Source organism: Austrofundulus limnaeus, unplaced genomic scaffold (genome assembly GCF_001266775.1).
Source record: "Austrofundulus limnaeus strain Quisiro unplaced genomic scaffold, Austrofundulus_limnaeus-1.0 Scaffold57, whole genome shotgun sequence".
NCBI classification, from domain to species: domain Eukaryota; kingdom Metazoa; phylum Chordata; class Actinopteri; order Cyprinodontiformes; family Rivulidae; genus Austrofundulus; species Austrofundulus limnaeus.
In genome coordinates, this window is record NW_013952459.1 from 792,796 (window position 1) to 818,343 (window position 25,548).

Below are 25,548 nucleotides of genomic sequence, written 5' to 3' on the forward strand. Positions count from 1 at the left end.
ATATAATATATTGTGAGGGCAAACAGAAGTGCAATATAAGTAATTTTTTATAGTCTTTTAAGTGAGACACTGTTTTTATCTGGAGAATCGCAGCTAAATCTCATTGCACAATGTTTCATTGTTACAATGACTATATAAATTCTATTCTATTCTATTTTATTCTATTCTATTCTATTCTATTCTATTCTATTCTATTCTATTCTATTCTGACCAACATCCTTTGCTCTTTTTAGTGACAAATTTTGTCATAAATCCTGAGTATAAATATATCCATAATCCTGAGACATAACTGCTAAAAGAATCAAAACCTCCGTTTTCTGTCTGACATTTTTTATTGCTAAAATCAGTTGCTGTAGGTCTTAAAACATCATATAAATCTGCTGGTACAAAACTCTTGACTCCTGATAACATCAAGTAGAAATCTCCCAATTACACAATAATTAACTTGTTAGCACAAGCGTCTCGGGATGCTGATAACTAACTCGTGATCTCAAGATAAAGCACTAAAGTAAAGCCAAAAAGATCTTTTTAGTTTTTGTAAATGATTCACACTTGTGTTATCTAGAAGATTTTAGACATGACATGAAGGTAAAACACAATATTTTGAGAAGTGCTTAAGTTAAACAGGTTGAACATGTACCTTGATGTGGCCCTCTTTAACTTCTCCATACCGCACATGCTTCCTAAGGTGGTTGCAGATCGCTCGGAGGGTTTGGTGTATCTCGGAACAGAAGTTGCACCTGAATCCTACAGGGGTGTTATCTGTAATGCTTGCCTGAAGGTGACACAAACAAACACAAATAAAATTGGTTTTATTCACTTCTTTTTTGTCCTGTAAGTGTTTAGTTTACACATTTTCAAAGAGAGAACATTCACCTTCTCAGTTTTATTCTCTGGAAGTTCTTCAGTCTTCTGCTTGCTGTCAAGCTGCTTCCTCTTCTCATGCTTCATGGCCCTCTTCTCAAACTCCTCATTGTGACTGAGAAGGTGTGTTGCTAGAGCAGGGAGATACACAAACTTCAACTCACAGTGAGAACACTGGTAGGACTCAGTCTCTTCATCCTCAGGATCAGATGATACTAAAAAGTCCCTCTTCAGGTCTGTGCTGTGGTGGTCGTTGTAGTGCATAGATAACAGCTGTCCTGTATTAAAAGACAGTCGGAAGCATTTCAGACACTTGAACGGCAACCAGTCGGTGTCGCTGTCCTGTTCTGACTCAAGCAGAACACCTGCTGCTTCCTTGTCCTCCTCCTCCTCCAAAGCCTTCTCTGGCTCTTTGGCATATATAACAGTGAAGTAACGACCAAGTTTGCTAGAGTGCTGCTTCTTAGGGAAGACACCTGGGTGGCGTTTAATGTAGTGTGAGACGATGCTCTTCCTGCTGACGGCCAGGAAGCGACAAAGATTACACCGCCGCCGCTCCACGGCCAAGCGTAGGTCTTCGCTCATTTCCGAACTCTCCGCTTCCAACGGCGGCTGTGCCAGAACTTTGGCAGGCTTCTCACTTATAGTCTTGGAGGCAGCCAGACAGTGAGTATAATAGGCATCGATATCGTGTCGCTTCTGGTAGTGAGCTGCCAGGCCTTTGCGAATAGGGTTTGTGTAAGCGCACAGGGCGCATTTGAAGACGTTATTTTTACCTTCTGGCTGAGCGCGCACATTATTGTGCTTGATACGGTAGTGGCGAGCGATGCCTTTCCTTGTGGAGCAGAAATACTTACAAAGCTGACACTTGAACACAGCATGTTTCTCTGTCTTATTGATGGGTAACTGAGAGAGGGCATAGTCCAGTTCACTCACCTCCTGGACTTGCGCCGTGCTTGACATGTTACTAGCACTGCATTCGGCTACTGGCTCCATTTCCCTTCCGGAAGAAAAATTGGTCAGAGATGGCGAGAACATATCAGAGGCAGACTGATTGTGATATTTTTCATAATGGACTTTGAGTTTCTCCAGTGTCCCATGCGTATACGGACACATTTTGCACCTATATGCACCATAGCCTTGTCTTTGAGTTTTGAACTTGTCATCTCCTTCGTGCAACTCTGTAATCTGCTCCACGTCGTCTGCAAAGTCTTCTGCCGTGACTTTCACCAGCGGGTGTCGTTTCTGGTAGTGAGTTAGGACTCCATGAATGCGGGAGTTCACGTATGGACAATGACGACATTTGTACACAGAGCTGGGATTGATGTCCGCCTCCTGTGCGAAATCTGCAGCTTTTACTTTCATACCTGGGTGTTTCTTGCCATAGTGAGTGAGGAGACCATGGAGACTGTTGTACTCTGACAGACAAACAGTGCACTGATAAGGATTATTAGAAATGGAAAGGCGTGGATGAGAAGAGTGAAGATTGCTTTCTTGAGGTGGGGTAGCGATGACTAGCGCTCCATCATCAGACTGGCAATTGAGAGATGCGTGTTCATTGGCAATCTGCTGGTGGATGCTTTCAACTGAGCCATTTCCTTTGATGATATCCAAAAGCACAGATTCATCCTCTTTAATAGCCCAAGGGTGGACAGCCTGATAGTGACTAGTAATGTCCCATATGGTGCAAGCCTCAAAGGCACAGTCTCTACATTTGTAATGTTTAGTTTCCATATTTCCACCCTGTTGAGTGGTTTCAGGCCCTGCCCACAGCTTGCTGGCCATGTACGCATAATCAACATTATGCTCAGGGTGGCGTCTTTGGTAGTGAAGAAACAGACCCTGGGGATCAGAATGAGAGTAAATGCACCACTCACAGTGATAGCCTGCCTCCAAGATGCCATCCTGGTAAGCCCAGTGTAAAATGGTCATGGCTGTGGCTTTCACAGTAGGGTGCTCTTTCTTTAGATGCTTCTTTAGAGCATAGACATAAGGAGTTGTAAAAGAACAGTGTCTGCACTTAAGGGACCGCAAAGGCATGGCATTTTCAGAGTCTGGAGGAGCTGAGAGTGCTGCAGAAGAAACGTTGCCTGACTGGACCATCTGTGCTCGCTCACGCTGACTCCGAACAACTGCAGTGTGGCGACGCACAAGGTCAGCATTGGCCTTGGTTTCTCTGTGCTTTTTCTGGTAGTGGATAAGCACTCCTTTTACAGTACGGTTGCCATAATCACATTGTTGGCAAAAAAACAGCTCGTCCTCTCCTTTCTCACCACCCCCTTTAGGAACTGAGTTTTTAGAGCCCTCATGCCCATTATTCTGAAACTGCTTCAAAAACTGTTTGGGGGTTGCAATTTGCAGTTCATCCATTAATTTCATTAAGCCAGGAGTGGGAGGGCCATGTTTTATATATTTAGCTGTCACTTTCACTTCTGGGTGTCTTTTTTGATAATGGACCAACACACCAACAACAGATCTGTTGCTGTACACACAGTGTTTACAATAGAACATGTCTTCATCTGATCCATATGCTGCAGCATTTGATTGCTTTGGAGTGGAAGTAGACATGCCAGGGCTGAAGGAAGAGTTGGCTGCAGGCTGTGACTGATCAACTGAAATCACTTTCATGGATTTCTGTATGCGGAAATAAGATGCCTTCTGCTCCGGATGTTTTTTCTGGTAGTGGACCAACACAGAGTGCATGTTGGGGCTAGCAAAAGAACAAACATCACAGTCATAGACCACCACATTACCACTCACAGTTTCTTTGAAAGGTTCTGCCTCGGCACTAGTTTCAGGGGACTTGGGGACAGCTTTCAGGACCGGACTCGAGGAAGACCTGGCCATTGAACTGGATGGGGTAAAATTCTTGGGGCCAGAATTTAATATTTCCCTCAGAGTTTGTGACTCACTGGTTTTATGAGTCTGTTCTACTATATAGCTAGAGAAGATCATGGCATTATTGATCTTCACAGTGGGGTGCATTCTTTGGTAATGAGGCATCAGGCTCCTGACATTGGGGCTCGTGTATGAACAAAAGCGGCACATGTATAGCAGATGTGGTTGATTGAAGTTGAGAACATTACTTGCTTCAGGATGGTGATCCATGTAGTGTTGGTGTAAATCGTTGTAGTTTGTGTACTCGATATAGCACTCCAAACAGCGGAAAACTGCACTCTGGTCTTCTGGATCCAGGATGTACTTAAAGCTGAACTTAATGTAAGGATGCATCCTCTGGTAGTGGGTGCTGACGCTTCGAGCTGATTTGTTGTGGTAATCACAGTGTTTACAGTAGAAACGGATCATTCCAGCATCGTCCGAATAGTCCATGTTCTCTTGGGCAATGCTGTCACCGATTTCGCCTGAAATATTTTCACTATCGTCTGAGAGAGTAAGAGATATAGGAATGCTCCTGTGCTTTGACTTAGGGTTGCTTTTTCTTTTCCCAATCCTTCCTTCATGACTGATCACTGAATCTCTACGAGACTGCTGTGTGTTGTAAGCAAAGATGGGATTAATGTCATGGTTTCCACTCTCATCAGCACCAGCAGTACTTTCTTGAGCGTCTTCATCATCTATGTCATCCAAATTTATAATCATGTCCTGCTGGCTTTGGCTTATCTTACTTTGAAGGTTACTGGCTATTTCATCAATTCTAGTTCTCTTCTTAACTGAAGACAAATCCAAAGGCAAGTCATTAATAGACTTCCTGGCTCTTTTCCCCGTAACAAAGGGTTTTTTGGTGGCAAGTCCTAAAATGGGTGTCTGGGTTTTCTGTAAAAACACTGGAGCAGCTTCCACTTCAGAATCTGGCTGGTCAGTCAGCTGGCTTTCAAAGACAGTAGAATCTAGGTCGTCACAGTAGGAATGCTTGTGCTGCTGGTGGACCCTCAGTCCTTTCAGCGTGGTGGTAGAGAAACTGCAGAGTGTGCAGCGATGAGGGTTCTGCTGGTCGTTCAATGTGCTGGTTGTCTTTTTTCCATTTGCCCTGGAGCTAACGTTTCCCCCATTTACGGGCTCTGTGGCACTGTCATTCTGAGGTTCAGGACTATCACCTGTCAGGTCCAGCATATCTAAATCTGTGGGGTTGTGGTTCTGCTTGTGTGTTCCTAGCTTCAGAGGGCTGGTGCAAATGAACGGGCATTCATCACATTTATATACTGTGGTTTTGCCAGAGAGGTGAATGTTTTCAATGTGGCGAGAAATGCTCCGCCTGTGCATGGTGAGGAAAGAGCAGAAGGGGCACTGAAACCGGTTCATGTACTTTCTGAAGGGTATGCCTTTAGTTTCCAGTAATTTATTATCAACATCAGTTAATAGCTGCTTTGCATCTGCAGAAAGAGTCCCAGTGTAATTGGGATCATCTATATCCCCCAATTCCTCCTCGTCATCGTCATCCTCTAAGCTGCTCCTTGAGTCATCGTCATTGATTGCACCAGCATCCATATCTGTGACACTGTTGGAAACATCACATGAGGCAAACCTCTTTGATAAAATAGAAGAACCTGTGCTGTTTGGTGTGACTGCACTGATCTGTGCGTACTGAAGAGAAGAAATGTCAGTGACTGACTTTTCCAAGGTGTCCTCTGGTGTTTTCTCCACCAAATCCTCCTTTGCAGTTGGGCTTTGGGAAGATGCACAAGAATCTGCTTTGGGTGAGCTGGCACTTGCCTCCCCATCTAGTTTTTCAGGACTAGAAAGGATCTTGACCTTATCACTGTGCTCTTTTACCATATGATTAGTCCAGCTGTCTTTCTGGTCAGTCTGAAAGTCACACCACTCACAGAGAAATCTTTCTTTCGCATCAGATTCCTCCTCACTCTCAATGTTCTTTGACGCGTCTGCAGCGCTATCGGAAGGGACTTTGTTGTGATACATCAGTTGGTGTTTCCGTATCCTTGCTTTGCGGGGAGATGTGTATGTGCAATACTGACAGGAAAACACTTTTGAGTGATCGTTGTGCATTATTACAGTGTAGCTGGGCTGCTTTGAGGTCTCCGAAGTGACACTTGCGTCCGAATCTTCCTCTGTGATATTATGCACCTTTTTGGTGTGGTTTCTTAGGAACAACTTTGATCTAAAGTAACGGACGCAGAACTTGCACTGGTAAAACTGAAGCAGGGTTTCAGCAGTCTGCTTTTGTGATGTTTGATTGGGGCCATCAGTAGAGTTGGGGCCTAAAAGAGAAAATATACAGAATAGGTTTTATTAAATATAAAATAATATGCATTTTGTTCATAATATTTGAATACTTTTTCACATGAGTACACGAGCACTTAGTGATGATAAATGGAGACATTATCCTTAATTCTAAGCAAAACAACAGCAACATCTGATTATTGTGGTAAGCATACTTGTTCCAGCTTTAGCAGGCGCGTAATCCTTCTCCTTATCCTCATTCTGCTCTTCTTCCTCCTCCTCATCATCATCGTCTCTCAGAGAGTCAGACTCATCTGCATCTGAAGGCTGCAGGAAAGCAGTGTGCACTTCCTGAATGTGGGTCTTCAAGTCATCGTATGACTCTGCACGGAAGTCACAGCCGTCACACTGCAATACCTCCATCACTGCAAAGGGTTTGACCTCCCTGGAAAATCAGGGAAACCTGCAAAGAAAAAGAGAGGAATCATTAGTACATGTTAGATGTTTTAAAAATGTCCTGTTGGTTTCTTTGTTGAATACAGATTTTATAGCAATAAATTTTATAATCTTGGATGACTGCTGAGTGAGAATGAATAATCAAGTGCTAATGTTGACGCTTTTGAGTAGTAAGTAAGACAACCTACCAAAAATAAATAAATAAATAAATAAATAAAACATAATCTTTATACGTTTTTATCATATGACGTGAAAAGATGTTCTAAAGCATGACAATCTTTAATTTTTTACCATGCAGGTCGTGAAAAAGAGACAATGAAATGAAAATTCAATGTTTTTATTGTGATACAACCCTTAAAGTGATAATTCAAAGCTTTACAAGTCAGGTTCTGTGGAAAGGTTTTTAACACATACTGTAGCATCTTACCTGTTTTTGATACCTCTTTAAATGACTTCAGCTTTGGAAAACAAGTTTAATAGACCTACTTCACTGCAGACATTTTCACAGTAAAACAGACTTCTATTTCTGTATATGATGATAGTTCTGTAAAAACTGCTTGGACGCAGAACTTCCTCTAAACAGAAAGCAGCAGATAGGCTTTCCTTACTCTTTCAAGTCAAAATGTCTGCTGTGAAATAGTGTATTTCTGATGAACCTACGAATAATCAGAGTAAGGCCAAGACCAAAGTGGAGTTCTTCCACCTTAAAACAGATTATGTACAAATAACTGTAAGGCTATTTGAGAGAGCAAACAGCAGCTAGCTGTAGCATTCAGTGCAACCTGGAACACTTTTTAAAAGACTGTTTAATACTTCTGCCAAAAAACAAGTGTAATGAAAAATTTATGTCAGTGAATAACGATTTATAAAACAGTGTTTGCATACAGTTATCAAATTTTTGAGACAGGTTATTTTTCAGACGGTAGCAATCATTTTGGTCTTGGCTCAGCCCAGACTAGCTGTTAGCTCAGACTAGCTGCTAGCTGGTTAATCTGGTCAGAATTAAACTGTATTTCTCCAAAGTGAGATTCTTCAAATTGCAATTGGTAAAATATTATTGTTCATAACATTTCCACAGAATCCACCTTAAAAAAATCTGAACTATCCCTTGAATAACTTAATTTAAAAGATACCTTTAAACATTTTTTCCATAAAAAATGCAAAAAAAATTATTTAGAGGTATTCTATCAAATATACGAAACTACATATATAAAAAAACAAAGGTTCTATTATGACAACAATTCTTTAATTGAACAAACCTCCTCAGAATAAACTGTCAAATGTGTATTTTGGTAGCTAAAATGTCCATCTTGTTCTTGAACTCTGATACCCCAACATGACACAGAAGAGAATGATTCAACAGATGCTGCAGGTTCAGTTTTTTTAACAATGCATTATTCCAAGAACAATGGAGAGACTGAGGAGGGATTATGGCTTGATTTGTCCCATTTTTTTTACCTTGGGATAAGCAACAGCTGGAGAGCAGCCTCACAGCTCGGTATTTAGAGCAGACTATTCCATCTGATTGCATTAACTGCTCTGAAGATTGAATAAACCAACTAAGAAATGAAGGTTTTGAGTGTCTCTCTTATTCATAGAAGCACAGAAATCTACAAGCTGCTGGTGTGACTTTCTTCTCAAAGCACCTTTCATTTTGTTTTCACTACAGAAGAACTTGAAGCTCACACTAACTGTTGAATACAAAGTTAAAGGGCACCACTCACAACCTGAACTCACAAATCAAAACCCATTCATTTTTGGGGCCAATGAACAAGCAAATTAAAGACAATTTTCTAACAACCTGATTTGAAGTGACAGCTTTAAGTCTAGGCTAACTAATTTGATTTTAGGAACGTAAAATAAGCTGTGGGAGCAGGGTGAGGGGTAGAAATTATAAATTGTCTTTTGCAAAATGAGCTCTCATCTGTTGGAAATAGCTCAAATAATGAATCCAACGCAGAGGGTTTTCTATGCATATTAAATTCTCCTACAACTACCAAGAGAACCCATCCCTTTTCTGCAATCAGAAATAGTGCAGGTATAAAGGGTACTTGTGCACAGGCTTCAATTTCCAGAGTTGGAGGCATCATCCATCTTTTCTATACATCTGAAGTACTGAAAGCACTCCATGACTGAGAGAAAACAGACAGGAGTCACTTTTGGTGGGAAAAAAACTGCTCCAAGTTATCAAAAAAGTTTTGAAGTGGTAGAAAAGAAATGATAGTACAGCAAGGATGTAGAGATGAAACCAAACTCACAGCCTCAACATAAAATCAGTCATTTTGCAAATATGCTCTGACAGATATTGTGCTGCTAAGTGGCTACACTTACCGAAAGTATGTTTAATCTAAAACGAGCGACATTTGATGAAGACATCTCAAAATAAAGGATAAAGTTTGTGTGGCCAAAGAAACACAAGTTGAAACGTTCAGTTCAGCTTTCCTCCCCTAATGTCTAAAAAAATGCAGGTAGGGCCAAGAACTAATTTCTTTAATTAACTAAAGCCACTCTAAGATAACCATAAACCTGTTTACAGACAGGTGAATCTTAGAGAGGGATTGGGTTATTGATACCTGACTTCAGAGCATTCAAACATTCGCTTTAAATAAAAATTAAATGTGCACTGCCATTTGAAATTATCTGCCATATTCAAGGTTTAAATCGAAAGTGACCAAATTTGTCTTGTCTGAACAAAGTCGGCTTTGAATTTACCTCAGACACAAACACGCACATGTTGCACCTCTATATTTTCATGGGGAATTCGCATTGACCTATATTTATTTTTCTTTAATTTCTACAATCTAATCCTTACCCTAAATTTAAGCCTAATCCTAACACCCACTCAATTCACGCCTTACACCTACCCCTAACGCAAAAACTGCATTTGAACTTATGGGGCCCAGGGTTTGGCTCCATGAGGGGCAGTGGGTCCTCACAAGTCAGTATATTTTGCAAAAATAGGCCTTACAAGGTAACAAACGCAAACACACACATATTCATTCAGCAAACATGTGACTATGCACTTTGGAATTAATAATTATTAAAATGTCCAGGACAGAAACCTAAGAATAAAACAGTTTCAAGGATAGTACTAAGGTTTTATCAAAAAATAAAAAACAAGTAAATATATAAAAATATATATATAAGAAGTAATAAGTAGAAAATCATAGACTCATGTTCTACACTGGAAACAAAGAGCCAACTTTCTAAGAATGTTATTACAAAGAATTAATTTGGTTGCTCCATTAGTCAAAGACCAAAAGGTTTGCATGCCTTCAAAGAGCATAAAAGACTCAGTGAAGGCTGCCACTTGATTATTTATTGTTCTTTTTGAAAATAAATCCATAGTGTTTTATGTATAATACATGACAATGTAACTAAATCTAGTCTTACTTTTATTTAAATGTATTTCAGGTTTAATCTTGCTGAAATCACAAGATGAGGCTGTGCAACAGTACATTTTGAAAAAAAAAATACATTAAAGCCAAGTAACCTTTACAAAGCAGCAACATGAGTGGAACTCTTTGTGTTTCATTCACTACATACAGTATCACATTCATTTTAAGACGCAAAGAAAACACCTCTGACAATATAGATGTAAATATTATGTTTAAGTCAACTAATATTCTAAAGTAGTTAAATGAAATTTGCAGTTGTGTTCTTTAAATACTGAGGCTTTTATTTTCTCCAGACAGACATTTGTAGTATTTAAACCATAAGCTGTGTGTATTTTACACATCACTTCGATAGTTTAAAAGGATTATTGTTCTCTATCAGTCGTTCTTAACTTGGGTTCGATGAGCCGGTCTCAGGGGTTCGGCAGAGCCTCTGCCACGGAGGTAAAGACACACTTGTGTAAAGTCGTGATGACACTCCCCGCTTGGCCATCACTTGCTGCAGAGGATCACGTGAGATTGCTTGGCCAACCAATGCTGGCCCCAAAAAAGTATTTTGTGGATTCAAAACGACAAAAAACTAATTAACTTAACAGAACAAAATACTGTAATTTGTTGTGAGTTCATGCACTGTGTTGGTTTTGTTCTTTAAGCAAGGTGATGTTCATGCATGGCTCATTTTATACACCAGTAAAAAAAACATACCTATGTCTTGAATTTGGAAAAAAAAAATCATATTTTATTTATCACTAAAAAGGATTCGGTGAATGCGCATACGAAACTGGTGGGTTCGGTACCTCAAGAAAGGTTAAGAACCACTGTTCTATATAAAGGAAGCATGGAACCCTCACTCTCAACTATGACCTCTACATGAGCCCCAACAGGGTGGGCAGAGATTAGTCTATGCCAGGGGTGTTCCATCCTCGTCCTCGAGGGTCACTATACAGCATGGTTTACATGTTTTTCTGCTCCAACACACCTGATTTGAATGAACAGGTGATTAAAAGGCTTCTGTAGAACTTGAAAAGGTAATTCAGTCACTAAATCAGGTGTGCTGGCGCAAGGAAATAAGTAAAACATGTAGGGTATATGGCCTCTAAGGACCAGGATTGGACACTCTGGACTATACTGTACCTGCATCTGTGCAACATTTGGAAATTTAAAAATTTTTTTTAAAGAAACAAAAATACAGATTGTCAAATATAATGAGAACATGTTATTTTGTTGAATCCACGTCACTGTTTTGGTTTGGTTCTTATTGTTCATGGACTGTATACCAAGGCTGTGTATTGGCAAGATATGATACACATCACGACACAGGGGTATGGTATATCGTTATGTATTGTGATACTGTAAGAAAGGTGATACATTTTCATCAGAAGAACACTGAACAACAGTAAGAACTGTGTTTGTATTTCACATTTCTTCTCACAACATCCATCCATTAAGCCTTAATTAAAAATCGATACAGGGCTTTTGAGAATCGATTCAGTGTCAGGAAAGGAAATATTCTGATATTTCAATGTATCAATATTTTTCTTATACCTCTATTGCAGGGATAGGCAATCCTGGTCCTCGAGTGCCACTGTCCTGCATGTTTTACATGTTTCTCTGCTCCAACACACCTGATCTGAATGAATGGTGATTAGCCGGCTTCTGCAGAACTTGGAAGAGGTAATTCAATCTGTGAAGCAGGTGTGTTGGAGCAGGGAAACAAGTAAAACATGCAGGACTACGGCACTTGAGGACCAGGGTTGCCTACCCCTGCTCTATTGGATACCGACCGGTACTTCATTCACGGTTGCACATTTTTACATGTAGCTCTCAGCAAATAAAAATGGAGAATTTCAAAAACAATTAAAACAATGAGGTTTTTGGGATACAATTTAAAACACATAAAAACACACAACTATTTACTCAGTTAATATTTCGTGGCTATGAAAACCATTGTAATGTCTACATTGACGTTATTCAGAAGAAATAAGTTTATTAGCATCATGGTTAATTATCTTAAAGGGGCAATATCATGTAAATTAAACTTTTTTGAATTTTATTCATGTTATAATGTTATACTCCCATAAAAAACATGCCCAAAGTCTTGCTTTGACTCATTCATGCATGTTTGAGAAATCCTGCAGCGTTTTTAGGCAGCCATGCTGAGGAGCAAAACGACAGGTGGGGACCAGAAACGCCTTTTGGGACCAGTAAAGTCCCTGGGACGTGTCTTTAAACCGAACTTCCTCATTGCGGAGCTTCCCCCCCCTTCCCCACACACTCCACCCATGACTCCTGCAGGCTCTCAGGTGAAAGTGAAACTTAACTGTCTGCTGAGCTCTCGACATCAGTTCTCACTCAGTGAAGCTCTTTTCAGATTAAAAATACCTTTAAGGACATGTATTTTCAGATGCCAAGTAAACTGCATCATAGCAGCCGCCCCCCCACCCCGCACTGAAATGGGCGAGACAGAAGCGGAAGGTGGTCCTTAAAGAGACAGAGGCCAATTTCAAGGTGTTTAGAAGAGGAAGTGATGAGAAGATACGTTTATTTTCTATTTAAACATAAAAAACAGCATTTTAATAACAACTAAAGGTGACATAGATACTTTATTATGGTATAGTATTTAAATGTATGCCTGAGAAACACATAACATTGCCCCTTTAATGACCATAAGAACATTTAACTGCAGCAAGCAAGATAATGCTTTATAGCATTTCTTTAAAACTTGAAAAAATGTGTGAACTGGTGAAAACTGGTGACTTTTTGATGGAGTGAATTATTTCGTAGGAGAATATTTTAACCGGTACCCTTGTTGTAAATTTGAATAAAAGGGCAAGCGGACATTTGAAACATAGGGAAACTTAAAAAAATAGAGTTACTCTATATGTAGGTCAAAAGCTTATTGGTTTAACTTAAAAAGTAAAATAAATATACACACAATAAAGAAAGAGGAAAATGTGTTGAGTTTGTTAAATATAACTTGTTGCCATTATAAATTCTGTCGACACAAACAAAAGTTTACAGAAGAACTTTAGTAGAACCAAACGACTGAAGACCCATGCAGAGATCATTGTGTAATTGTCAACGTAGTGAGCATGAAAGGAACATGCCCTCAAAACTATGAATTTGTTGTACCGACTCCTATTTGAGTTCACGCTATAAACACACTGAAAGCTCTAATGAACTCTCATGCTTGTGGATAATGTAGGCCTTGAATGCTGACATGCTTTAAATTTAATAGAGAAGCTAAATGAACGTTGGATTTTAATTGAGCAGCAACTGAGTGCAGTATTAGTAACACTCTAAAACCACCACCAGTTTCAGTCCACTGCATTGAAAGAGCAGGTGAGATCCAGACAGAGACAAGTGGGAGTGGTACTCCACTTCACAAACCCAACTGTCCCGCTACAGAAGAGCTCCATGTGGGCCAGCCAAACTGGCTGCATGTCCCTGAGCAACCAGTGGATCCATTGTTGTTCCGGATCAGGTTACAGCCTCTTCACGTGTCCACACCCAACTCGTTTGGCAGTTCCCTGCTGTTCCAAACAAAGTTGCCTCCTAAAGCCACCTCTGTTGACATGAATATCAAGGGAAGCCATTCAGAAAGGAGAGGAGAGGGGAGAGGAACACCCATGGAAAAAATAAAGAGAAAAAGAGCTTCCTTCATAACTACCATCTGCCTCACAGTTGTCTTTTCAGCCAGTCGGTCTCTGCACCATACCACGTTAATGGGTGAGATTTTGCATCTGCTTTCATCTCGTCAGCTGGGTGCTCTAACAGACAGTGACGGAGCAGCTCAGATCCTCCTCTGAGCTGAGCTTCATGGGCAGCCATTTTAGGAACTGCCTATGTGTGCTTAGGTGTTCAGCCAGCACACAACATGGACCCGCAGATCTGATCCTCTTCCTGAAAGACAGGCAGCCTGTCGCTGGAGAGCTGCTGACAGAAATCTATCTGCCAGATGTACAGCGGTGTACCCAAGCCCTCTTCCCACACAGCTCAGCAGAAAACATCTCCCACTCTCGCCAGACTGACTTTGCTTAGTCCTTTCATTTCTCGGGAACATTATCTCACACATCAGGAGATTTTTCAGAGAAAACGCTCGACTTCCCCACCACCAAGAGGAGAAGGAATAGGTCAGAGCGAGCGGCATGCAGCAAAAGTATGTGGAGAGAGCTGATGCATTTTGTAGAAGCTGCCAACTAGTTCTCCACGAGGGGTCTTAAAAATGTGAGGCATGTCTGAACTTCTTCATCTCAGGGCTCTGCAACCCTGAGCCCTGAGGAGAAGATGAAAAAAGGGGGCAGAGAAGCAAAAAAAAAAAAAAGAAAAAGAAAAAATCAAGGGAGAGCTGGCCTGAAGGAAAGAGAACAGTGGGGGGAGAAAGAAGGTGAGGAGCCAGCATGACAGAGCCACCCCAAAGACCTTTGGTGGTGAGCAACACAAGACAAAGCCATCAGACTGGGCTCCCCAGATTCCAAAGTCTACTGACATTTGTTAATCACCAACCGGTCTCTCTGCATCAGCGAGCCCTGCCAGCAGTCACACCCTCTACTCAAACTGGCTGAGAGCAGCTGCTCTGTCTGCAAGAGGCCCTTTGAATAAGCCAGCATTAAGCTGATTAGTAGTGCAGAGGTTTTTGTCCTTAACTGTTGGTTAGAGCTACTATCTCATGCCTCCCGTGTGATGGAACAGTCCACTAACATGTTGCATTATTATACAAGAACCCTAGCTGCAGATGAATCATCTGGCAAACAAGACAGGATGTGAATCTTGTCAACCTGCACAGCTTCAATAATTAATGATCAACTGACTGAAAATGACAGCGTACGTTTTAAAGGGGGGGAAAAGGGACACCGGCAAAACCACCAGGTAGCTAAAATCAAGGACATTAATTTTCACCGAGATATGGCAATGTCAGAATGGACTCGATGAATTTTCAGTTCAAAGACAGTTATGAAACATTTTTTTTTAAAAACAGCAGAGATGCTTCCCGTTCAGATCACTTTATTTCACCAGTTTTACTCAGAAGCAGAGAGGAGGCAGGGAGGCAGCAGAGAAAGATCTCCTTGTGTCTGCAGAGAAGCAGTGCCACTGAGAATTTGGCGTTTTTAACAAAGAGGAGACACCGGAGATCAAATTGCCACATCTATCCAGATGTCTGAAAAGTGAATTCAACACACCGGGTCTGAAGCTGTTCTTCACAATCTGTCGCCTGCAAGTAACACACGGCACAAGCTGATACAGAAACGACTAGAAGAAAACTGCAGCATAAAGTTACCAACTCTTTGAAAATGAAACCTCTTGATTTTCAACAAAAATAAGAAGTAAAAAAAAGAGCCTTAAGCAAGAGTGAAGCATACAAGGATACTGCTGGGTTGTGATATCGTTATTATCCACTTCTTCTGTCCACATATTTGTGGAGAGAAAAACCTCCTTTAAATTCCAGCGCTGTGGGACTGAGGCAGAAAGAATGACCCAACACTCAGGAGCCTAAGCTCTCCACTGATTATTTGATCGTGAACGTATTGCAGACACAAGAGACAAGACGTCTGCGGCACAGAGCTACAAGACAAACAGGTTCATGACCAGCAGCTTCTGAACGCCGGCACGTCGGCCCTCTGTAAATATCTGCGATACGGAGGTTTGCACAGCAATGCTTAAAGACGTGGAGTTTATGCTTCCTTATCTACCTCTAGATACCTCTAACAGCTTTTTTTTGAGGAAAGTGCTGTTTCAAGGAGTTTGATTTATCTACCCAAATGCACCACTGATTAATTGTTTTAGATATCCTACCATGCAAAAGTTTTAAAGTGCTTTTAATGTTTTTATATTTTTCTCATATTGGGTCCGACTTCATTGTATCCATTTAAAGTGGGTTTGATGATCAGTTCTCTGGGTTAATAAGGTCTTTCAAAGTTTCTCTTTGGACTTTGGCTGCTTTTTCATTCATTTTCTGTCCAATCTTTGAACCGGACCACACCAGCATGTTTTATCAGATCGTGTTATTTTTAGTGATTTTCTAAAACTAAATAAAAAAAAGTGAATAAAGAGATTATGTAATAGATTGCTGAAAACAAAGAGTCTTACATTTTGATAAAAAAGGGGTTCTTTGCTAAACAGTTTGTGTCAACACAACAATGGATCATCCCTTGGTTTAAGGAGCCTTATGTCTGAATGACTCAGATCAGAGTTGGGCTTCACAAACAAAAACATTTTTCTCAGAAAATGGTCAGCTAATGGACAAATATTACTTGATTGGAATGAAAGAAAAAGAAGCTCAAACTTTATAAAATCTTCAGAAAGCCTAGGGAACTATTGATTGGGATCACTTTAAAAGTTTCCAAGAAAGTTTGGCTTACTGGAAACAAAACTTAAAAGAAATGAATGTCAAGACTTATTCTTCGTACCATATTATATTTAGTTATGCATACTATAACAATGAATGTGCTTGTTTAATCCTTTGGCAATCAAAAAAGCAAAGTAGAACTAAACATTACAAGAATCTCCTGTAAAATAAAAGCAAAATGTGATGGATTTAGCTGTAATTGTAATTTCTAAGTGTGGGATCCATCATCAGTACCTGTTTTTTCCTGTCTAGGGTCACTAGGGTCAATTGATGCACAGCATCTCCAGTGGTCATTGAGTAAAAGGCAGGGTAGGCCATCACAGAGCTACATAAAGACGTTTTGGTGTAGTACAACAGTGCTGATCACTGTGCACTCAAGTTTCTAGAAAAAAACTAGTCAAACAAATCTAAGCCTAACAAAGTGAGTCCTGGCTTTAAAATGGAAGTGGAAAACCAGACAAATGATACTAGTTCATCAATACTTAGTGGGGTTTTTTGTAACATTACTTCTTGGCACCTGAATCGCAGCACATAGGGGTAACAGAAGCTCAAATAGCAACAGCAAAATAAGATGTTTGGAAGATAAGTTTGGCGATTTTTTTCATGTGTGTAATCCACATTCCCAGCTCTACTGCTCATCCCACAATATGTTTCTTACTAAAGTGGCACTATTTAAAAAGGAAATTACCAGGCTTTTCAACAATATAAGATTTGTTGCCAAGTAGTATATTTATAACAAAGAAATAATCTACTAAACACAAAGGTTCCTTACATTTTATGCTAAGTTTAGTTTTCTCATATCTCCATCTCAGGTGCATTCAGAAGTTTAAAAAAAAAGTTTGAACGACCACATGCTAATGAAACTCCTGCATATGTATAAGAACTAAGTGAAGCTTAAACATAATTTGCTTGCAAGCTTTTTTTACATTTTTAGATGACACATGACATGATTTACTGACAGAACAAACAAATTCAATGCTCTAAACCTGTAAATTGTGAATTTCAGCCCATTGTTTCATGAACCTCACTTCCAACTCTAGGGAAATGTTTTTGGCTGTTCAGCAGGCACCTAAAAGTTTTTAGTGACTTGCATTACTGAAAACCAGAAAAGAACATTTCAAAGCTAAAGTTTGTAATTTTAGGAGCAGTTTATGATAGGTTAGGTATTTTCTGATTTTTTTCTCTTTCATTTAGATTTTCTGATATTCATTGAACGTTATTCCTTTCTCTAAAAGTGTTTCATGTATCTCCAGATTCCATATTGAAGTACTTTCTAACAGTTTGCAATTTATTCTTTCAAACACTGCTACTTTGTCTCAGCATTTGAAGATGATGCACACAGAGTACAATGAAAATGTAATCCATCAAGCCATTCTAAAAATTATTAGTTTATCAAAATGCTATGTTATATAAAACAAATCATGACTTCCGTCAAAGGTTCTAATTACTCTACAATGTAGATGCTACTTTTGCAAGTGTTTGAGCACAGTGGAACAATGCCAAAAAGCTCCTGAGTCAGCTAAAACTTCCTACAGCTGCTTGCAGTTCAGATTTTATCATGCTGTGGCACTTTTCTCTTAAAATCTTGAGCTGCCTTTTACAGTTGAAACCGCCATATTACCTGTGATGATATTCAAAATATACAGTAAGCTTATCTCAATGTTGCCTGAAAGTCAGGAATCAACTCGAGAATTGCCACGAATTAGCAACTTGTAATATTAATTCTTGGACAATCTTTAAATGAAGTGAAAGTTAGGCTTTAACCTAAAATAATTGACCATCCTTTGATGATTTCCAATATACCTGCCTGTTTCATCTTGAAAATCTTTTTGCAGACTTATTGTGTGTGAAGAATGAACTCTTGGTTCTGAAATCAGGCATCCGCTGATGCAAGTTGGTGCCAAGTCAAACCACAGCAAGCAGTATCTATTTTGGCACCTACGCTTTAATCATTCTCTTTATCTGATACAACTGAGAGACTTTGAAAATAGAAATAACCTGATGTAATGTTTCAATTTCAAAGTCAAAGTTTGTTTCAAAGTGCTTTTTTGCTGTAATGAAAGTAATCATTTTATTGGATGGATAATGAACATGGACATTTAGAGTTTTTAAGAAACTTATGAAACAGTGTATCCAGACAGTCGTTATAAGGGATAAAATGATTTCTCTGTTTTGACACAAAAAACACAAAAATGGTTTTGGTATTTAATTAGGTCATTAAAAGCTGATTATATAAAGTAATTTTAAATTTGGTAACACAATTAATAATAAATATTTTAATAAATAGACTCAATGTATTTGTTTAAGAGAATGATAAAAGTTAGTTTGTTAAAGAAATATGAATTAGTATAATGTGTATTCATAAGAGCTGTTGTTTGAGAAGGAGTTGAAGTTTTTGTTTTGTTTCGTTACTTTAAGATTATTGTTGTTTGAATGCATTTTTTTAAAAAGGGGCAGATATAAGATTTTTTCTTCTTTCTGCTGCCTTTCATTTCATTTGTGATTTGTATTTTTTGTTGTGTATAGTATTTGTTTAGTTTAAAAAAAAAAGAATGAAGATATGAATAAAAAATGCAACTATTGTGATGACTGAAAAAATACAGTATATACCTTCAGATGCTTATGTACACAGTATAGTGACAAAGGTATCAAAGGTATACATGGTGAAAAACGTTAATATTATAAAGAAAATAATAATAAAAGAAACTCCAACAACTTGAGAATTTAAGTCAGACAGCTGTGTTGAAGACCCTCCAAAACCTGTGTGGGTTAAAGGAGGAACAAACTTAACTGGAAGCAGGTTTTAAAAGAGTGTTCAGGTACAAGTCTGGTACAAGCTGGCTCATCTTCCAAAATGCAAAACTTAAAGGACGTGTTGACTAGGGATGTCCCGATTAGATACTCAGTATCGCTAGCAGATTTTCTGAAAATCGGGTAGAATCGGATTTAGTCATGTGATCGGGCCAATCCAGTTTTCGCGACAGTTTTCGGCATCATCATGCTCTACAACTGCCGTTAAGAAGTCAAGACACACACAAGTGTGCAACCATGTCCACAATGTGGGAACACTTTTCAATGGAAAACAATGATGCTGAAACTGTATCTTGCAGAATCTGCAAACTGGATGTTTTTTTTTTGTGTGGTGAGAACAGCAGGGCTCGCTTTAATACTGCCAACCTTGTCACTTGGAAAGAAATAAAGAAATAAAGCTATCAGATCAGTATCGGTAAGACTAATCATTTTAAAAAATCAGATTGTATCGGAAGCCAAAAAATCTGGATCGGGACATCCCTAGCGTTGACTATGCGAACCTGATTATGTCATAAAATGAGGGTGCAAAAATTGAGAAATTTCCAACATGTCCCCCTTTTTTTTACCCAATCATGTCAAGCCTACATATTTTTTCAACCTAAAAGTGCCCACATGGAAGTTCACACACCTGTATGTGCTCCAGGCAGACATCAGTATAACATGATGCTGGACAAGGTATATTTTTTATTTGTCTTACTGATGTACATGATACCTTGTTGTCTTACAATAAAAAAACCCTCCACAGATCAGGAGTCTATACTGCTGAAGACATTTTGAGGCCAAGCACCACAAGGCACCTTCAACTTTTTTTTTTTTTTTTTGGAGTGAATGCTAGCGGGTTGAAGCTGTTTTGACAACACTCAAGGAACCAGCAGCACTGGTGCATGGAGAAGAAAATGTTCTGTTGTCTCAAAAGTATTTTAAGTAGCTTCTTTTCTTCCACCAAGCAGGATTTTTAAAACCACCAGTTTTTCTAAATACAAAGTAGAAACCTAATGTGTTCGTTCATATGTGAGACCAGACTGAATTCAATCAATAAAGCCAAACCCTAAAACAAACAGGCTCATTGAAAAAGAACAGACAAGGTGACTTCCTCCATCAAAGCTGGCTTGAGTTACAAATAGTCACCACAGACACGAAGCGAGGGTCAGGACAACTGAGTCACTCCTTCCACATCTCTGGGAAATCTTAAAACAGGTTTTATTAGAGTTGTCGTAAAGTTTCACTAAAGCAGACCTTTGATTTTCATTAAAAATGGGCTGTATCATGTAAAATTAACTTCCGAAGCGGAAGGTGGTCCTTAAAGAGACAGAGGCCAATTTAAAGGAGTTTAGAAGAGGAAGTGATGAGAAGATAAGTTTATTTTCTATTTAAACATAAAAATCAGCATTTTAATAACAGCTGAAGGTGACATAGATACTTTTTTATGGTATAGTATTTAAATATATGCCTGAGAAACATAACATTGCCCCTTTAAGTGACCCTAAACAGCTAAATCTAGGTACATCAGGTAAGTTCACCAAAGTTAACCAGCTAAAAAAAAGCATTAACAAAACCAAAAACCACCTGTTTGTGTCTGATCATCTGATCCAACCATACCTTTTTTCCAGCTTTAACTCTATAACATTAAAGCTGTTAATCTTCATCATATTTTCAGTCTAAGCGTATACACTTGAAATGAGTTTTAATTTACTTCACTTCAGCTGTCTTTAACACTGCCTCTTTTCTGTTTGTAGGTTTGAGGCAGGAAAGTGAAAAATGTGACAAAGGCCATTCAAGATACTGTGTATTCCAAGTTTCTTTTCAAGAGCTGTGAAAAAGGTTGGACCTCCTTCAAAATGCACATCACATGCCAAACTAACTTTCATATGCTTCTGCATGGCTGTCAACTAGGGGTGTAATCACCCTTTTTATTTCAATACGATATTATATTGATTTGTTTGGATGACGATACGTTACAAAGTCACAAAGTCTGTCATGATGTGATTTCGATTCAGTTCAAAAGTCTTAAGTATTATGTGATTTATGTAATGAATTCCTACACTGGATTGACTGAGGTGTTCAGTTAGACATTAGGAGGACACAATTTGTTATTTAATGCAAAACTGACTCCAGTGTTTACATGCATGAAATGCTGTAAAAATATGAAGACTGGAGATGTATTAAAATGGCAATTGTAATCTTAGTCTAGCCTTTAATTTGTCATCTCAGTCAGATTAAATCTCTATTTCTCCGAAATGAGGTTGTTTAAAAAGCCACACAGCAAGTAATATATACATTTTTCATAACCCTTCCCACAGAAGCTAACTTCAAAAAAGAGAAAAAAAAGTCTGCCCTACTGCTTTAAAGAGGGCTATTACACTCAAAAGTTATTAGAAATCATAATATAAAGTTTAAAAAAAGATTGCCGAGGGACTCGGAAGTTACTAGGCACCCAGTAATATGACTCCAAAGCGATGATACTGTTGGGTCTGCAGCTGCAGGATGTGCAAATAAGCAACAGTTTGCTCAGTTTGTCAAATCAACTTAAAGGGTGATAATATGTCAGTGTTGTGTTCGTGGCACCTTGGCGCTGGAAGGCTTAAATAACAACATAATAAAATTAAATAAGAGTGTGTTAACACTGTGGTCGAGCCGCCACATTTATGATGCGATTTAACTTTTTATGATGAACACACACAAGGTGCTGCAGGCCCTTAAACCACAATGAAAGGGTAGCCAGGAGGAAGTATAATTAACAGTTGTAGCATCAGCTCACATGCACCCGTGTGTCTAAATTAACTGCCTTACACACAGAGATTGGTAATCACACACACACACACACTTGTACTTGAATCAAACTGAGGACCTGTATTGACTTCTATTAATTTTTGTTATGCTTAACCCACATATTTCCCCTAACCCTAACCATTACTGGTCTATGGCTAACTTTAACCTGAACCAAAACATAATTCACACCATACCTCTAAATCTAGAGTGCAATAGAGCTGCAAAAAATGTGCGGACCAGGAAAATGTGAATATTTATTGGCTATGACAGAACGTCAATTCCTGAAAAGAACTTTTGACAAAACTGCTTAGTGTATAATCAAAAACTGATCCTTGTTATTGAAATGCAGAAAGAAAATAAAAGTATCTTGTTTGTATAAGTTCCTGATTCTGTGGATTTGACATTAACTATAGACACCATGGTTGAGACTGATTAAAAGCAAAAAAAAAAAAAAAAAAAAAAAAAAAAAAAAAACCATCTGTCCAACTTGATCAACAAATTGTAATGATTTTTTTACAGAAAATAATCACTGGATGTACATTATAACTTTTGGGGTCAACTCAGATGGCTACAGTAAATGCATATTAGAATACACAAAAATGGCTCTAATTCATAATTTGTAATTTCTAATTCATAATATGGCGAGTCATTCACAACACATATTCTTAACATGACATCTTACTTAAATGCATAAGACTGCACATAACGATTTCATCAAGGTCTGACCAAAATGGCTACTTGTAGCATGAAACTTGCAGTGGGAGATATGAATTCAATCAAGGAATTCTACACCTGACTTGAAAGACTGTACTTGTTAGATTGCCATAAAAATTTGGTACAGTCATATATTGTGCTTAAATATTTCAAATATATATTTGTTTTAATATATTTTAATATATTCTGGTGCCAAGAGGCACCAAAATTTACATAACAATTAGGCCAACAATTACAGTAGTATTTAAAAAAGAAGTGTCACAATTTAAGGAAGTCATCTCTAGTGCTCTCAGTCTGGACTTAAAAGTGCTCAGTGAATTAAGTTTCTATTAATTGAGAATCAAAAATCCAGATCCTATTTTTTGGAGCAATCACGGACGGTCCTCCTTTTACCTTTATAGCAGATATGTAGGCCTTCAGCAGATCTTCAGGAGATTTAGGTCATTTCCAAATGTTTTTCACTTTTTAATCCCAGACTGACTCATTGTTGTCGAGATCTGGACTCTGGTGGAATGGGGGTGGGGTAGGTGGGAAATACCATCTGTTGCAGGACTTCTTGCTGCAGAAGACACTTTGCGTCTCTACGTGTTTGGGGTCACTTGTCCTAATTTGATGGGACCGCCTAAAACGTTCGTAAATACAGCAAACAGAAATGTTTAAAGTACAACAAAAAATGATCTATATCATAGCAGCGTGTTAAAAAAAATGTATGTAACCTATCCACTGTTTGTGAATCTAATAGTTGTTTATCTTGGTAAATCCTTGATTAACATACAGTATCTGTCTCATTACAAGAACTCTGCTGAGATAAGACCAGATAGATGGATGCTGACCTCATTCCTCTCCGTCCTGTGATCAGAGCAGAGAGCTCCCTTAAATTACCACATGATGCTGCTCATTTGAGGAAGTCTGAATACACAGAGATGAAACATTGATCCCACCTGCCCGATCAATGCACCGGGCCTTTTCAGAGGAGATGTGAGGAATCAATAATGTTCAGTATGAACATTTTGTCACAACATTCATCAGACAGATGCTGGAATTGAATATATATATATATATATATATATAAAAAGGTGCGAATAGTCTGAAATGAACTGAAAAATAGGGTGGAAAAGCTAGAAATACATCAGCAATTCCATCATATATTTATGTGTGCAAATATTTTACTGGTACTTAATTTTATGACTTTAACTGCCCGTAACCAGGTCTAACCATAATATTTAGTAGGGTCATCAAGAAATGTTGAATGAAACTAGCATTTGTTGAAGGACCATATGATACCCTCTTATTCTTTTCTGCTTTGCTAAAAATGAATTATGCTTCTCTGAAGTCCATGTTTCATCCACCAGACTACTGGTTCCTAAAGTGGGCGATGAGACCCCACTGTGTCAAACACTAAATGGGAGTGTCTTCAAATTAACAAGAAATTATTCATATCATTCAAGGGCCAATATTATGCATTTCTCAGGAATATAGTTCAGTTCTACACCAAAATCAATTAACTGTCATTTTCAATTGTTATGAAAAGGCTCTTCATAAATCAAAAAAATAAATAAATTGAATTTGCATTATAGCCTTTTCTAATGCTACGCTCACACTGTACGCATTTTAAGCATCTAAAACGCGCCCAGCGCTTCAAGTTGGATGCATTACTTTAATTCCGGAACAAGCCTAGACACGCATCTATAAAGATAGTTTTATGGGAGGAGCATCTTGGTTTTTTCCGATCTGTCTTTAATGGCTGATGAAATAAAGATGAAATAAAGAACATGGCTTTGCTTTATTTACTGAGAGCAAGCGAAAGTTGCGCTCACCAGATAATTCACCTGATAATTTAGAGGCGGTCTGTTCGGTGAGCTTCACCACTCCAGGAGCTGACAAACTATTTTTGACCCGAGCTAGAGTTGGGCATAATTGTATTGTGTGCAATTAATCGTCAGAAAAACATTGATTACTTTTTGGCTCTTGACGATTAATATGATTAATGCCACCAGGCAGAGTCCGCTCCTCCCCGCTTCAAATATGAACATTTAAAAAAAAAGTTCTGTAATTTATTTATCTATCAATACAATTTAAAATTTGATGTACAGCCTGAAGTCTGTAATTTTGACACAATTTGGAACAGATTTTTACAAAGAGTAAATCTTTCCCACTAAATTGGTCATGTGACCAGTAGGGTTGGGCAATATTGGCAAAAAATAATATTCACGATTAATTGTGGTATTTAGCCGATAACGATTAATTTGACGATTAATCCCCTGGAGTCCCTGGACACCCTTATGTCCTGGTCACATGACCAATTTAGTGGGAACGATTTGCTCATCATAAAAATCTGTTCCAAACTGTGTCAAAATTATAGACTTCAGGCTGTACATCTAATTTTAAATTGTGTTGACAGATAAATAAATGACAGAACTTTATTTTAATGTTTGTCATATTTGAAGCTGAGGAGCASCGAGCGGACTCTGCCTGGTGGCATTAATCGTATTAATCGTCAAGTGAGAAAAAGTAATCGATTAATGTTTTTCTGACGATTAATTGCACACGATACGATTATGCCCAACCCTAGTGACCAGGACATGAGGATGTCCAGGGACTCCAGGGGATTAATCGTCAAATTTATCGTTATTGGCTGAATACCACAATTAATCGTGATTTATTGTTTTGCCAATATTGCCCAACCCTATCCCGAGCCCAGTTTAACGAGCCACTGACACGCATCAGTACCGATATCTCCTGCCAGAACACCAACTACAAAAGGTCGATTTCAGCTAAAGAGGTCCTGTCCGTCTGTTTTAGGCTAGTGGGCAACATTCAGGAAACCGTCACATGGAAAAATGCAACACTACGTCACAGAGCAGAGTCTCTCTGATTGGTTGACACGGCGCGTCAAGCAGCAAAACTTCCGATTTTTTTAACTTGAGCGTCAGCTGCTTTGCACATCAAACACTCAAATCGCACCTACCGCTTCAGCACTGCTAAATTCCCTTTTGTTCAGAAAGCTTCCCTAGCATCCATAAAGTGGCTCGCACACATATACAGTATATATAT

The 25,548-nt window shown here is 38.7% G+C and overlaps 1 protein-coding gene across 4 annotated transcripts in view; it reads right to left on the bottom strand.

Moving 5' to 3' along the window:
- The window catches only part of znf462 (zinc finger protein 462), a 50,868-nt gene that overhangs the window by 13,377 nt on the left and 11,943 nt on the right, over window positions 1-25,548 (bottom strand). For all 4 annotated transcript variants that reach the window (XM_014009361.1, XM_014009358.1, XM_014009359.1 and 1 more), the window contains 3 exons: window positions 6,219-6,466; window positions 877-6,041; window positions 641-775 (listed from right to left, as the gene is read on the bottom strand). In XM_014009361.1, coding sequence (XP_013864815.1) covers window positions 641-775; window positions 877-6,041; window positions 6,219-6,426 — 5,508 coding nt within the window. In that variant the 5' untranslated portion in view covers window positions 6,427-6,466. The remainder of the gene's footprint in view (window positions 1-640; window positions 776-876; window positions 6,042-6,218; window positions 6,467-25,548) is intronic.